The following is a 13,777-nucleotide window of genomic DNA, read 5'->3' as shown; positions in this document are numbered from 1 at the left end:
AGAGAGACTTGAAGCTATGGGCTTCCAAGGCCTCAGAAACTAAAGGACCCGTGTAGGACAGTGGGGAGCAGAGCAGAGCCGTGCGTGTCCTGGAAAGCAGCTTGGCAGAAAAGGCCCTGGGGGGGTCCTGGTGAGCACCAAGCTGACCATGAGCCAGCAATGTGCCCTTGCTGCAAGAAGGCGGAGGGTGCCCGCTGCATCAGGAGGAGCGTTGCCAGCAGGTAGAGGGAGGTGGTCCTTCCCCTCTGCTCAGCACTGGTGAGGCCACGGCCGGAGCGCTGGGTCCAGTGCTGGGCTCCCCCGTGGAAGAGAGACAGACATACTGGAGAGAGGGCAATGAAGGTGATGAAGGGACTGGAGCCATCTCTCCTGTGAGGAAAGGCTGAGAGAGCTGGGACTGTTCATCTTGGAGAAGAGAAGGCTCAGGGGGATCTTACTGATGTACATAAATGCCTGAAGGGAGGGTGCTTACAAGGCAAGATAAAGCTGCTGTCCAGGTTGGGTGCAGATGGGACCAGCTCAGCACAGTCTGTCTGATTCTCTATGGAGTCCAATCCAGGAGAAAAAAAAAGCCTAAACTGCACAATGATTTACTGACAGGGCCAGTGCTGCCTAACCGAGCCTTATAACTTTCCTTGCAGTTGCGACCACAGCCGGGGAGACCAGCAGGGATGTCTGGACATGGTCCTGGGCAACCGGCTCTGGGTGGCCTTGCTTGAGCAGGAGGGTTGGACAAGACGACCTCCAGAGGTCCCTTCCCACCCCACCCCTTCTGTGCTCCCGTGACCTCGTACTGCACGGGTGCGTGGCCAGCCTGTCCGGCGGTGGCTGGGAGCTGCAGCACATGGTGGGTACATCCCCTCCGTAGCAGTTGTTGCCTGCGTGGCCATCTGATGCTGACGGGCATGCTGGAGCCTGCCCGCTGCTCTGTGCTGCAGGTGGAGGGTCACACGCTGTCCTGGATGAAGCCAGATCACACAAGTGCAGCAATAATTGATTGATCGTTCAGAGAAATGAATACCGTAAGCGGGGTAGGAAATGGTAGCTGAAGCCAGGAGGTCCCTTCCAGCTGGCAGAGTTTTAAACCCAGGACAGGAAAAGGGAGAGGAATCCGTGCAAGTGGGATGGGAAGTGCTGAGCTAAGGTTGCCCTAATTGCTGGGGAAAAAACAGCTCTGCCTCCGGCCAAGGGAGACTGTCAGGTCTGGGGAGCTGCGTGGTCCATGTGGGCCAAGTGGTGTTTTAAACAGGACTTGTACAGTCGTTAAAGTGAGCACAAAATGAAGAAGGCTTTCTCGGAAGTCCTCAGCGCCTTCGTTTTCCCCCGAAGTCACTAGAAAACCTATTGACCCCTTGGAAATGGAGTCATGCAGCAGTTAGGGAGGACTTGAAAATCTGCTGGTGAATGGGAAGAATAAAACTTGTAGTACGGTAAAGCAGCGAGAGAGTCAGAAAGAGTAATTCCCCTTGCCACGCATGCTGGCTGTTGGGTAATAAAATAAACTATTTATGGAGGAAATGTTGTGCAACCCCTTTTGAGCAGAGTATTTGCCTGTCAAAGTAAATCAAAAACCTTTTTTGCACACAAAAAACCCAAAGACAAGGAGTGTCTTCTGCGTTAAGGCGGGGGTGTGCAGCTGTAATTGAGACCAGTGTTGCTGGGGCTTGATTCTAGATATGGGGGGGCATGGGGACAGCACAGCAGTGGCAAAGACTTGGCAAACTAATAATTGAAGATGATATCCTAATTAAAATTGCTGAAAAGGTGATAGGATCCCAGTGACTGTAGTTGCTGGATGTGAAGGCAAAATATCAGCATCAGGTATTGTACTGGGCGAGGTGCTCTGACTTAAATCACTGCTATGCAAAGATGCTGGTGAAAAAAAGTGGTTTTCAAGCCTTAAAATTAACTAAAACACCTCCGTGAGCTGATTGTCTAATGAAGAACTAGAAGGGAATGGTTCAGAAAGTGTTTGTGTGGATATTGATAGTTCCTCCAGTGGGTATTTGTAGTAGCTTGCTGCAGAAAACAACTGCTGTTACTCTTTAAAGATAAACAGTATTATTTACCGTATCTTTCTTTGCCCATAAAACGTTAATGATATGGGACAAAGTTAAATCAGCCCAAGTTTTGTGCTGCGGCGGATGTTAGTGCTGGCCCTGGGGAAGTCCTCTCTGATGTGGGAGAAATGCCTTTAAGTCTCATTGTCTCAGTTCTTTTACTGTATAGAGGATGCATCTTGCTGAACGCACTTGGGTGAATTTGCAATTTACCCTGTTCTTGCAGCTTTTGCTTTTAACACTATAGCTTTGTTACTCTGTGTTTAACTGACCAGCCTTTTAAAAAGAAAATCCTCTACTGGTCCACATGAACAGACCAAATGATCAAATCAACACGCTGAAATTGGAGGATGCTGGGAGAAACCTTCCAAAAAAGAAACCAAAACCCACAAAACCTCAAAAAAACAAACACTGCCTTTTAATTTCATAGCTAGTAGTTTGGCTCTTTTGCTGTATTGTGTTTAGGTTTGGTGGGAGGAGGAAAGAAGCCTATGCTGATAAATGCAAATAAACACAAACCTCTGTTCCCAGCCATCACGTAAGGTCAACTTTATTAAAACAAAGAAGGGAAGGTGGAAAAGTATCTGCTCTGCCTGACTGATAGATGCAAATTTGGGGGTTTCTTTTTTCTTTTTCAGAGCAGTTGTATAGAGGGAAGTTTAAGGGGCTCCTCCTATGGCTGTGACAGTGGCAAAGTGTCGTGAAGTATTTGCATGGCCGTAAGTCTCTCCAGAAGGGCAGGGGCTCATGGTCATCAGCATATAAAAAATCCCCCTTCTGACGGTGGGACGCAAGGTAAAAATCTTGCTGTGCTGTTTAAAAATATATAAAATCTACTGTTTTCCAATGGCTGTCCTGTTCCGCATCAGTGAGGCCGCTCGGGCTCCTCGTAGCCATCCAGTCTTAGCCCCTTCTGTTTCACGGGCGAGGTTGCATATTCACGGTGCTGTGTGCGCATTATGCGGCTGGGGAGAGTTCCACCTCGTTATATACGTTCCTGCAGCAGAGCACCCCTGTATACCTGCCTCCGCGGCTCAGCCGGCCGGGCTAAGCATGGAGAAGGTGGGTGAAGTTGATTCGGTGAGTAACCTCGCCCGGGTCCTGCCCAAACATCAGCTTAGGAAAACCCGGCCGTTACGGCTTTACTTTCTTTTTGCTCAACCCCAACAAGGAATTCATTGTTTGCACTCAAACAATTTAAGATCTCTGCTTTCTGTCAGGGGCGCGGGATATGAAAAAGCAAGTAATTCTGGTGTTAGGGCCTTGAACGATGCGAGCTGTGGTGGGTGAGACAGCAGAGACAGTCGCAGCTTTGTCACTCAGCTGTGAAAAGGGACTTTCTTGCAAAATTTCCATTTACCTCATCTCTTCAGCTTGTCTTATGGGTATCAACAGCGTTGTAAAGAAATACCAGCAGCCTTTCCTGGAGCCCCAGTGAGTCAGTCGGGGATGTTTGGGGCGGAAGGGGTAAGATTAGGATGTTCTTCTCGCCAGAACAGAATGCAGCAGGCAGCGATGCAGCCCCACGGGCCAGGAGAACTGGTTCTCCCGTATCAGCCTTGCATCACTCCTTGGCTGCCTGCGCTGGGCTTTGTGCCAGCTGCATTGGGCCAAGCCTCTCCGTGCATCGCGTGATCCTACTCTGCGCTGAATTTTTCTGCACGTGAACTTCCGAGCAGGAGACTAAAACAATTGCGAAGAACAACAACAATTTCTAGTATTGATTTCTCAGAATAATCCCGGCAACCTTGTATATAATTTTAGATGTGTTTAATCATGAAGAAGGAATTATTTGATCTCTTCCTCCCCAAAAGTAATTGCTTAAACTGGCCTTTGTATTTGTGAAAGATTTTTTTTTTTGAGACCCAACAGAAACCTGTTTAATCAGGCGTACTTTACACTTTTTACTCTTGACTTAAGGCCTGTCTTCAGCAGTGCAAAGGACATTTCTTTACTCCTCTTCTAGAGAAGTTTCACTGTACATCTAGGAATGGGCTGAAGGTTTTGCAATGTTGGGGGAAAATGCCTCCACTGGATTTTGAACTTGCCTTAAGTACTGGGAAGACTTAATTTATATTCCGAAACATTTTTTCATCTTCGCTTTCAAAGTTTGGCTCTGGGACTCAACTGCAAAAATAAAACAGGGAACAGATCGTTACCTGAAATGCCTTCCAGTCCTGAGTGACCCTGCTCTTCAGGCTTCAAAAGCTTCACTTCGAATTAAAAACCATGGGTGAAGCCGTGGCTGTTTCTCAGTTTGTGGGGAAAAAATGTGAACTTCCTTTAAGCTAGATCTTTACCCCAAGTCTTTTATTTTTACCTCATTACACTTCCTTTTTCTGCTTGGAAGCAGAAGTTCGGAAATTGTTGCCGCAGACCTCTTGCTGGCTGTGTTTCGTCTCTGGCCAGAACCCAGACGATCCTGAATGTTGCAATAAAACCTGCTGTGATAGTGCCAGTCTCTATTTGCATTGATAAAGTTTGGGCAAGAATCTCCTTGAACTCAACGCTGGACCCTCTGACGTTGGCTTACTGTCGTGGAGCTTTGCTAGTCCTGGCATTATAGGGCTTCTGTGAATTGGCTTCACAGTGTGTTTTTGAATTTGTGGTGGCCCTTTACTAGCAATGCGGTTTTTCTTAGTTTCCCACAGTTGGTCCGTATTTAGCATTTCCTGTGCACGCTTCCTTTGCATTGTGTCTTGAGCAGGCTCAAAATCGGTAGAAAACCAGGCGTAAAGTAGAGAGGAGAGATGAAGAATGTGTGTGTTGTCTAAATCGCTCGCAGAAGGATAATGGAAATATTGGAGGATTCTTTTGTGTAAAACACCCTATAGGAAGATTTAAATTATGATGCAGATGGTCTTTAGACTGTCTTTAGAAGTACAGAACTACCTGCCAAGGCTGGGACTAGAGTTACGCAAAAGAGCAGGGCTTTACATTCTCTGAAGATTACCTTTGCACTTTGCACATTAAGTTTTACACATTAACTAAGTCACAAAGCTGTTGCGTTGTGCACGTTTTGACATGACATTGCTGCTGAATGCGGCTGACTCATTTACTTGCCAAAAACATGGCTTATGCTTTATTTGTACCCTGGCTATTCCGCCTGTGCTGCCTTTCCTGCGGTAAAGTCGCCCCTGCTCCGTTTCCCCGGGGACTGCCTTCCTCCATCATGAACCTTTCCGAGGGTCTCGCAGTCCTTCGGGTTTTCTCCTGGAGCTGTGGGCAACTCAGCGGCTGACGACAACTGCGGTGGGACGTCCCAACCTGGGCCCTGCGCTGCACCAAAGGCTGATGGCCTCCGGAAAAATGTTCTCATTAGTGGCTGTGCCCAGATGCAAGCGCCTGGTTTACAAGTGCACGTGCAGGAAGCTTCGTGCTGCTAGTGGCCGGCTCCACCTTTGGCTTAGGGTGACTACCCGGGGGTACTTTCTCTAGCCTGGAATTTGTGAAGCCATAACTCAGCTCTGCGTTAGGTTTGTGGTGATCGCAGCAGCAGAGAGACCAAGGAGGTGATCAGGGGCACAAGCACAGTGGCCGAGAGCATCGCCATGTTGTGTCTGTGTTCGTGGTGGAGGATTATGACTTGGTGCATGCTGGGGAGTCATGGTGCACCTGCCTGAAACTTCCCAAAAAACCGAGAGACCAGAATACCACTACTTTCCAGTCGTACCCATGTTTACCAGGAAGGCTTCAAAACCCAGCAACAAATGCAGTCAGGGGTTACAGTCAGGACGGGATGTCTATGACGCTAACTGTGGCATCATTCATGTAATATTTTTTGTCATGCAAAAGTCAACCCAAAGCATCACGCTGTTCCTGCTGTGGTCACTTGGACGTTTTCCATGGCTTCCATGGGAGCGGGAGCCAAACTCTGAACCCTTTTAGGAACTGTATGAGCTGCTTTCCGAGCTGGTGCTGGCCCAGCTGAGCAGGGCACTTCTGTGGTTAATAAAAGCTCCTGCATCCCATCTTCAATCTTGTGTCCTGAGTGACCGTGATCCGATTCAGGATTCACAATGCTGTGTTCATTAGATTTGGGATAATCTAATGATTAATTCTATTAATTCTATGAAGGAATAAGCAAAAAGTTATAAACTAGATGCAGAGTATATATTTTCCTGATGTCTCACTTTGTAGAGGACTTGCCGTATCTGAGCCCCAACAGAGCAGGATCTTGTATGACGTGTGCTGAATGTCTCTTAAGCGTTAGTTTGATCCTGGTTTCATCACTGGGTGCATCCGATCCCAGTAATTTAGAGGTACAGGCAGTGTCCAGGAATGCGAGAGTGGTGTGGGATGAGAGCTGTCTGAAATGAAGGACGTTGCCTGCACTTGGAGGTAATTGAAGGGCAGGCACCAGACCTGGCTGGAGGGGAAGGAGCCAAACAAGGTAAAAGAATTAGCAAGTCCTAGCTCCAGTGTGAGGAGTGTTTGATTTAATTAAAACGTACAGCACCGGGGGAAGTAATGAACTGCTTGTAAGCTGCATGATGAAATCCAGCTGTAGTCTGTTGAAAACAAACAGACTGGTTTCCCTCGAGTTTCCAGAACATGAGTATGGACAGTGCTTCATTTTTACAGGCGTTGTTTTGTGCTGCAGGATTATAGGGGGTGGATGAGTGGTTGTAACTCCTGAGAGAATTTTTTTATGCCATTGGTGAGGCATTGGCAGGGTATTGCTGAGTCTGTCGGTGTTATTTCCAGGGCTGAACGCAGTTCTGCGGATAACAGCCGTCGGTCTCCAGGGCTGCTAGTTGGGCAGCTGTCACTGGTGCACTGTATGTTGGCCTCAATTGGCAAAACATCCTTTTGGAGGAGAGTTTATTTCAGAGGATGCAGAAATCTGTTCCCTCCAGGAAAAGGAGGGACTGTTTTTGCTGAGATCAAGAACATTTGTGCTTGTCTTAGTGGTTAATGCTCTTGTGAGAGTGGAAAGGATGAGTTTTTCTCACAAAAAAAAAAGCCCCAAACCAACAACCCACCCCTGTGGTGATCATCTTAAAAGTTGATCCTTCCAAATGCAGTGTTGGGTAGGACGTAGGTGATGTTGGGTAGGAGGTGTGAACTTGGCCTTCTGCAGAGACGCTGGCTGATGCACACGAATAGACTCCCGTGTTTCAGCTCGGCTAAAGTGGTGCTTCGTTAGTAGAGAAGTGATTCACGGGAAGTGAATTTTGTCTTCTCTGTGTTAAAGTTTGAATGGGTAGCTAGTTTCACATGCAGTGGGGTTTTTTTCTAGGTCTTTGCATGCTGTAGTCATTACTTCTAAAGTTGAAACGTTAATTGCACTGTTACAAAAAGGTCCATATTTACTTTCCTGGGCAGCACCTTAATAAATAACTGCTAATAACTTTCTTTATTGCATTTCAGGCAGCAGCAGCTGGTCTCAGCTATGTTGGGGCATATGTCATTAACACCTACAAGAGCTACGACAACTTTCTGCAGGACAAGTATGCTGTGTTGCCAGCCGTGATCATTATTTGCGTCGCTGTGGTAATGTTCATCATTGGGTTGATCGGCTGCTGTGCCACCTTCCGGGAGTCTCGAGTTGGTCTAGGGCTGGTGAGTGTTGCGCGGTCTCGCATGTCCTCTTCTTCACCCTGTTGCATGGCATGGGAGGGTGCTACGCTAGACCTTCTCAGGATGCACAGAACATAAAGTAAAATATTATTTTGAAATATACTGCTGAAGCACCGCTCTGTCGTGGGAGTTATGTACTGCTGTGACGCACTGATTGATGGGGAGTGAGTGAGGTGCAGGCTAAATTATTAGTTGCACTGCCTTTGTACAGACAAATACCCACAGTCATGGGCAGTTTCATGGCTCTGCCTCAGCTAGCTTACTGGAGGTAAGTGTGGAGAGTAGCAAGTTTTGAGAAGGAGGGTGACGGTGAGGGAACAGGAGGAGATGTGAATTTCCAAAGCAAGCAAAAAAAAAAAAAGTATTTTTCTGCTGATTTTAGTTCTCTGAATCCTGAAAGTATGCCCCCACTTCTTCTAGAATGACTTTTACAAACCCAGAGAGGTTCAAGCTGAGTAACTTCGGGCTCCCAGCTCATGCCTTGAAGGCAATACGAGCTCAGCAAGCAGTGCCCAACGTACCTAACTAAGCTGCTGGTTTATTTGTGCAGTGTCCTGTTCGACAGCCGCCTTGTGAAATGTTTTGTAGGCTCTTCACACAGCTCACGTCATGGCAGTGTTCAGGAGACTGCCCCCACTGGGCACAGATCCTGTGGAACCACAGTCATAGTCCCAGCCGCGCACAGTAATCTCCTATTCTAAATTATTTTCTGGAAATTATTTTGATTGGAGAGGCAACAACAGATAATGATAACTTACTACTATAAATTAATGTGATGGGTAATGTGCAATTGAATTCAAATGCTGTGGAATTCTCCCCTACAGTCTCTCTCTTTTAATTTCAGTTCTTGGCCATTATCCTGGTTATCTTTATTGCAGAAGTATCTGCTTTTGTCCTGGGATTTGTTTACAGGGAAAAGGTAAGCAAAGAATTAGCATCTCTATACTAACCTAAAAGTAGAGAATAGATCTTGTGGTGTTAGAGCATTCCAATATATCCAGTTTTCTTGCACTTCATCCCCTATCCTGCAATCTGCAGGGCAAGTGGGAATGGGGAAACCACCGTCCGGTACGTGGATCAGTCTGTCAGGAACATGGTGAATACATAAAGTAGCTGGCAGGCATCGCAACAATCTCTAAGTTGGATTAAACAGTTGTTGATGCTCACAAAGGAGGGCTCTTCCATCGGGGGAGGCAAGCTTCTATCCAGGAACGTGATTCTGGTTAAATGCTACATACATTTTATCTAAAACATCACTTGAATTTTTTATTTTTAATTATTTTTTTCCCCCCTGACTTAGTTGGGATACAGACCTTTTGCAGTTCCCACTCGACAAAATTCTTAGCTCTCATGTTAAAACAATATGGGTTTTTTTTTCCTCTCTAAATAGAGAAAAACTGACGTGCAAGGCACAATGCGCTCAGTCTTTGAGAAGTATGATGGGAAAAATCCAGAGTCTACTGTTGTGGATTACTTGCAAGAACAGGTAAGAAAACATTTAAATTGTCCCGAGACTTATTTAGAAAAGAACGATTGGGTCCTAAGCAAGGAATTTGGGCTGGGAAGGGAGGGGAAGAGGGTCAGTATGGTCGTATCCTGGAACTCGGCTCTGGAGCAGTGTTTAGCATCTGATTCTCCAAGGCAATTGAGGGTGCTCCCCACTTCGCAGAGGTGGCATTTTCAGGCTCCTGGTGTGAAGTTCACGTAAATGAATGATCTTGTTGACACGAGTGGCCTTTGGATCAGACCAAATGAGTACGTATGAATAACTGCTGCTGGGAGTCCTGTGCCATAAAACAGAAAGATGACAGAAGACTCTATCCTGCAACGTGTCACTTTAATGTTAGAGCTTTCACAAAGAATGAACTAATAAGGAGGTAAAGTTGACCTGTTGTATTTACTACTGTTTTCCTGAAATCCTGCTACTTGTAAATCTGCCACATACTGCGGGCAGCTCTTGTCCAGTATGTGTAAGAGAGGTTGAATTCAACATTAGCATTCAGGTTCACGTATATTCGTACATCCCTGTAACGATCCTGTGTTTGGCAGCTTCATTGTTGTGGGGTGAAGAACTACAGTGACTGGACAACCACACAGTGGTTTAATTCCACCGGTAACAACAGTGTCCCTCTGAGCTGCTGCAGGCGAGATACAAAGAACTGCACAGGGCGTCTGGATCAACCGCAGGAACTCAATACGCGGGTGAGGATAAAGGGCACGGTTTCACAGCTGGGCCGAGATCATTCTCAGCCAGCCAGAACCAATGAGGAAAGCACTTCAGACAGGGTTTAGGGATAACTTCATCCAATTCGTTTCAGCAATCTGTCCCCCAAGCCCCTTTCTCCTCATAATTTTCCTCTAGCTAACTTCTCATATTATTCTATAAAAGCTCCTAGATGATGAAGGAGGGGCACCAGTCTGGATGTTTGGTCTTGTCTGTCTGCTGGTAACAGTCCTCCATTTCGTGTTACTACAGAAGCAACATGACAAGGCTAGAGCACTAGCTGTGGGCACGCAGTTGTTCAAACAGATCTGGGGTAGGGGAAGAGACTCTTCTAGGATTGACCATGAATCTGGAGAATTGCATACCAGGTTCTTCAGCCTGGGGCACAAGCCCATAAATTGCCTTTTATAGATACCATTGCTGGTCTTCCTGGCCCTGAGTTTTGGGCACTTCTTTAAGTGACGTGAGCCAGAGGAGATTCTGGGAAGCAGCAAATGTCAGTGCCTCTCCCCAAGCAAGAGGTGAACAGCAAGCCATCGGGTCTGGAAGACAAGAATGGAAGCCCTCAGTGCAGTGGTTGGTTAGACAGGCCCTACAAGGTCCTGCTTCCTTTTAAGTGTCGGGGAGGAAAAAAAACCCAAAAAACATCCAGCTGAATTACATCTTTTGATTTGTTTTCACCCATCTCTTTCACGGCAGGGCTGCGCAGAAGAGCTGGAGTCTGGGCTGCAGAGCGTTATCAGCTATGCCATGCTTGTAATCCTGGGGTTTGCCATTGTAAAGGTAAATGTTTTATCTCTTCCCTCATGGAAAATAATACTGTTTATCCTTTGATCCCGGGGCTTTTTCCTCTACCGTGTCCTATTAGCCTACAGCCTTTTCCTGGCTCTGAAGTAGACCCAGGCCTCTGCTCCTCGCTTGTTTTCTTCCAACTTTCTCCAATTCATCTGCATGATGGTAAGGGGAGGGATGCAGAATGCCAGTAGGGGATTTGGGATGGCAAGTCAACGGAGAATCCATCTTGGTCGTTTGGTAGGAAGTACAAAAAGCTGGGTGTGTTTAAAAGGCCTAGATCTAGAATTCTTTATTAAAACAACCAGCTTTGGTATATTTAACTGGGATTTAAAAAATTGCTCATCGAAGTTTGTTTTTTAGATATAACCCAATTAAAAGTCCTGTGCTTAGAGACCTGGAATTAAAATGGACTAGAAATATGACTAGGAATGAAACCAGCAGGGCTATTTATAGACTTATAAGATTGAATTAAATGAAATGTGAAACCAGATCATCTTGTGGGTGAAAACTAGATTTGAAACGCCCTGATGTAAAACTCCTTGCAGTTGGCACATCACAAAGTTGTGTAGGCATTTCTTTGAAGATTTGACCCATAAATTTTAGCCTGGTGGTTTGTCATTGTTCCCTGTACCTGTTCTCCAACCTGTTCCTTGTTGACAGAGATTTGAACCATTTAACAACAGCAAAGTGTTTTTTCTTTGAATATCTGCTCTCTATAATAAAGAGTGGCTGTAAGGTGAGCCAGTGCAGAACACTTGCCGTTTAACATCCCACTCCTGAACTCAATGCAGAAGCCAAAATCTATCCAGATGTCATCTCAGGACTGGGGCTTGATTTAGTTAAACTTTCCTTTTCCTAATTTTGGCCCTAGCAGAGAGGTGATTGTTTACAGCATTTGTTCTCGTGGGCTTAAATGGCTCAGCGACGTCGCTTCCATCGTTTCCCTTCCCTCTATAAAAGTGATGAGTTCTACACTCCATTACATGTCCCGTTACTATTTGTGATGATCCCTCCCGCCAGGATCTCTCCTGTGATCATCTCTAAAGATTGCCTTTATTTGCATATTTTATGTGCTTAAATATTTTACAGAACTCACTTTAAGTCCAGAATAATCCCATGCTTTCACTGAAATTTTTCCCACAGTGAGATAACTAGGAATTAATGTGGATGTGTAAATTAATGGGAGAAACCAGGGAGGAAAAAGTTGAGCTGGAACTGTTATTGGAAATTGATATGCAACAAAATCACTTTCTGTAGATGTATTTTTCTCAGTGTTTCTTAATACGAAAAGAATGTCCTTACTACGATGAAAAAGTCTAATGAACATACGGGTGTTGGGTCTGATGACTGAAACAAAATACAGCAGAACTAAATCTCTCTCTCTCTCTTTTTCAGTTCTTTGGCATGCTGAGTGTCTGCGTGCTTACTTGCAAGAGAGAAGACAGTGGATATCAGCCTCTTTACTCAGGGGTGTTTACTTAATAAAATGCAAAGATCACTTTTTTTTTTGCTTCCTGATGATAAAATAGACTTGTAAAGATGAATGCTAAAGGACAATTTATGACCTTCTTGCTAAATATTTTATGTGTATGAAACAGAAAGAACATTGTGTATTGACTTGGGAAAGTTTCTTGCGGGTGACGCGAAATGGCAATTTCAATATTCGGTGCCTTACAGTAACGTACCCTGATCTTGCATACCACAGCTTTCTGTAAGGTTCTTGTAGATTTGGATTTGTGACTTTAGATAGCACCAGATGGTGTAATAGACTCCAGAAAAAAATCTTTCTTCTGCAGTTCTTTCCTCTACCCTTAAAACACACAGAAGAAATCTTATTTTTAATCACTAAACTGATTGAGACCGTGGGAGGGGTTTCAGTTGTCTGCACAAACATCAGATGATTCCCATGGCATGGTTAAATAGCAAATGAAACTTTTGAATGCCAGGTTCAAATATTTTTCATAAGTGTGAGGAGTTAGAATAAGTTTTCTCTATATCTGATGGTGTTTCTGGTTGGTGGTTTTTTCCCCCTCCTTCTTGTGGTCGTATGTTGTAATTCAGTTTACTGCAGAGGTTGTCCGTGCAAGACAACCCCGTGTTCAAAGTCTAGAACAGACATTTGAGTTGTTTTTTGAAGCAGCTAGCAAATGTGAACAATCCCAGGTTAGGAGGGGACGTACGTCTTGAGCTTTTGGGCTCGGGACGTCTCTCCTTGGCTTGGGTTTTTTTTGTCTCTTTTTTATTATTATTTGACATTAAAGATTGCTTATGAAGAGGGACTTTTGAAATTTTTTTTCTCCTTTTACTGATGCTTTAATGGTTTGTCTGAAAGACAGACCATGTCTCTCCGTTTAGTGTAGAAGTTGCAAGAGTTACTGCGATGAATACAGGCTGGAAGATGGGGGTCGCAGGCCGCGTTAGCTCGGTGTGGTTGCGTAGGCAGGACCGCTGGAGGGGTTAGCGCAGCCGTTCCTGCGTCACTGCAGGTCTGGCTGCTTTTCACTGCTAAAAATGTTAAGATGATGCATTCTCGTACCAAGCGTTTTCAATAACCTATTGTCTGGAGGCATCATGCGACTCCTTGTTTGCTAGCTTTCCTTTTTCCTTAAAGGTCTGCTGAATGCAGTCACTCCTTGGATTGCATCACTGCTTTAAAAACGGTCCTTTCTTAACACATTTGCATGTTAATCTGTTTCTCAGTTCTTCAGGGTTTTTTGGTTGGTTTTAGAGCTGTGATGTGGGGAGGGAGGGAACTCCGAGCTGTTCTTTATTCGGGAATTGTGGAATAGCAACAGTGCATTTGCTTAGTTTTTCTTTGGAGAGATAAGCACTCTATCCTTAGCGATAAACCTTTGTATCTGCAGCTAATTAGGAGAAAAGGAGTTTGAGGTAAATGTAAGCTCTTTATTTATCTTTTCTTTCCCTCCCCGAGAAAAAAGCAATGGGTGATGACTGTGTTCTGTAGGAGACATACCGTTACGTGTATGTTGAAAAGTGACCTAACTTTTATAGAGGGCTTTGTCTCTTGTTGAATGCCGAAATAAACTTAATTTATATAACCAATTAATAAACTCTGTGGGGGTTTTTTGTTGTTGTTGTTGGCGGAATCCCAGAG

At 45.2% G+C, this 13,777-nt stretch overlaps 1 protein-coding gene across 1 annotated transcript; it reads left to right on the top strand.

Annotated features, from left to right (window-relative positions):
- The first annotated feature begins 3,113 nt into the window (after window positions 1-3,113).
- On the top strand, window positions 3,114-13,717 carry LOC103916169 (tetraspanin-3-like). The gene is made up of 7 exons (XM_009323122.1): window positions 3,114-3,140; window positions 7,434-7,625; window positions 8,488-8,562; window positions 9,034-9,129; window positions 9,693-9,845; window positions 10,567-10,650; window positions 12,058-13,717. Exons 1-7 carry the CDS (start codon window positions 3,114-3,116, stop codon window positions 12,142-12,144), a joined length of 714 nt encoding a protein of 237 aa, XP_009321397.1. The 3' UTR covers window positions 12,145-13,717.
- The last annotated feature ends 60 nt before the right edge of the window (window positions 13,718-13,777 follow it).

This window comes from Pygoscelis adeliae, unplaced genomic scaffold, assembly GCF_000699105.1.
Source record: "Pygoscelis adeliae isolate BGI_AS28 unplaced genomic scaffold, ASM69910v1 Scaffold174, whole genome shotgun sequence".
Taxonomy (NCBI): domain Eukaryota; kingdom Metazoa; phylum Chordata; class Aves; order Sphenisciformes; family Spheniscidae; genus Pygoscelis; species Pygoscelis adeliae.
Note: the sequence above shows the minus strand (reverse complement) of the source record. Positions and strands in the feature narration are given on the sequence as shown.

Coding starts and splice junctions, on each gene's coding strand:
- LOC103916169 (XM_009323122.1), top strand. CDS start 3,114: ATGGAGAAGGTGGGTGAAGTTGATTCG. Junction 7,626..8,487: donor CTCGAGTTGGTCTAGGGCTG/GTGAGTGTTGCG, acceptor TTTTAATTTCAG/TTCTTGGCCATTATCCTGGT. Junction 10,651..12,057: donor TGGGGTTTGCCATTGTAAAG/GTAAATGTTTTA, acceptor TCTCTTTTTCAG/TTCTTTGGCATGCTGAGTGT.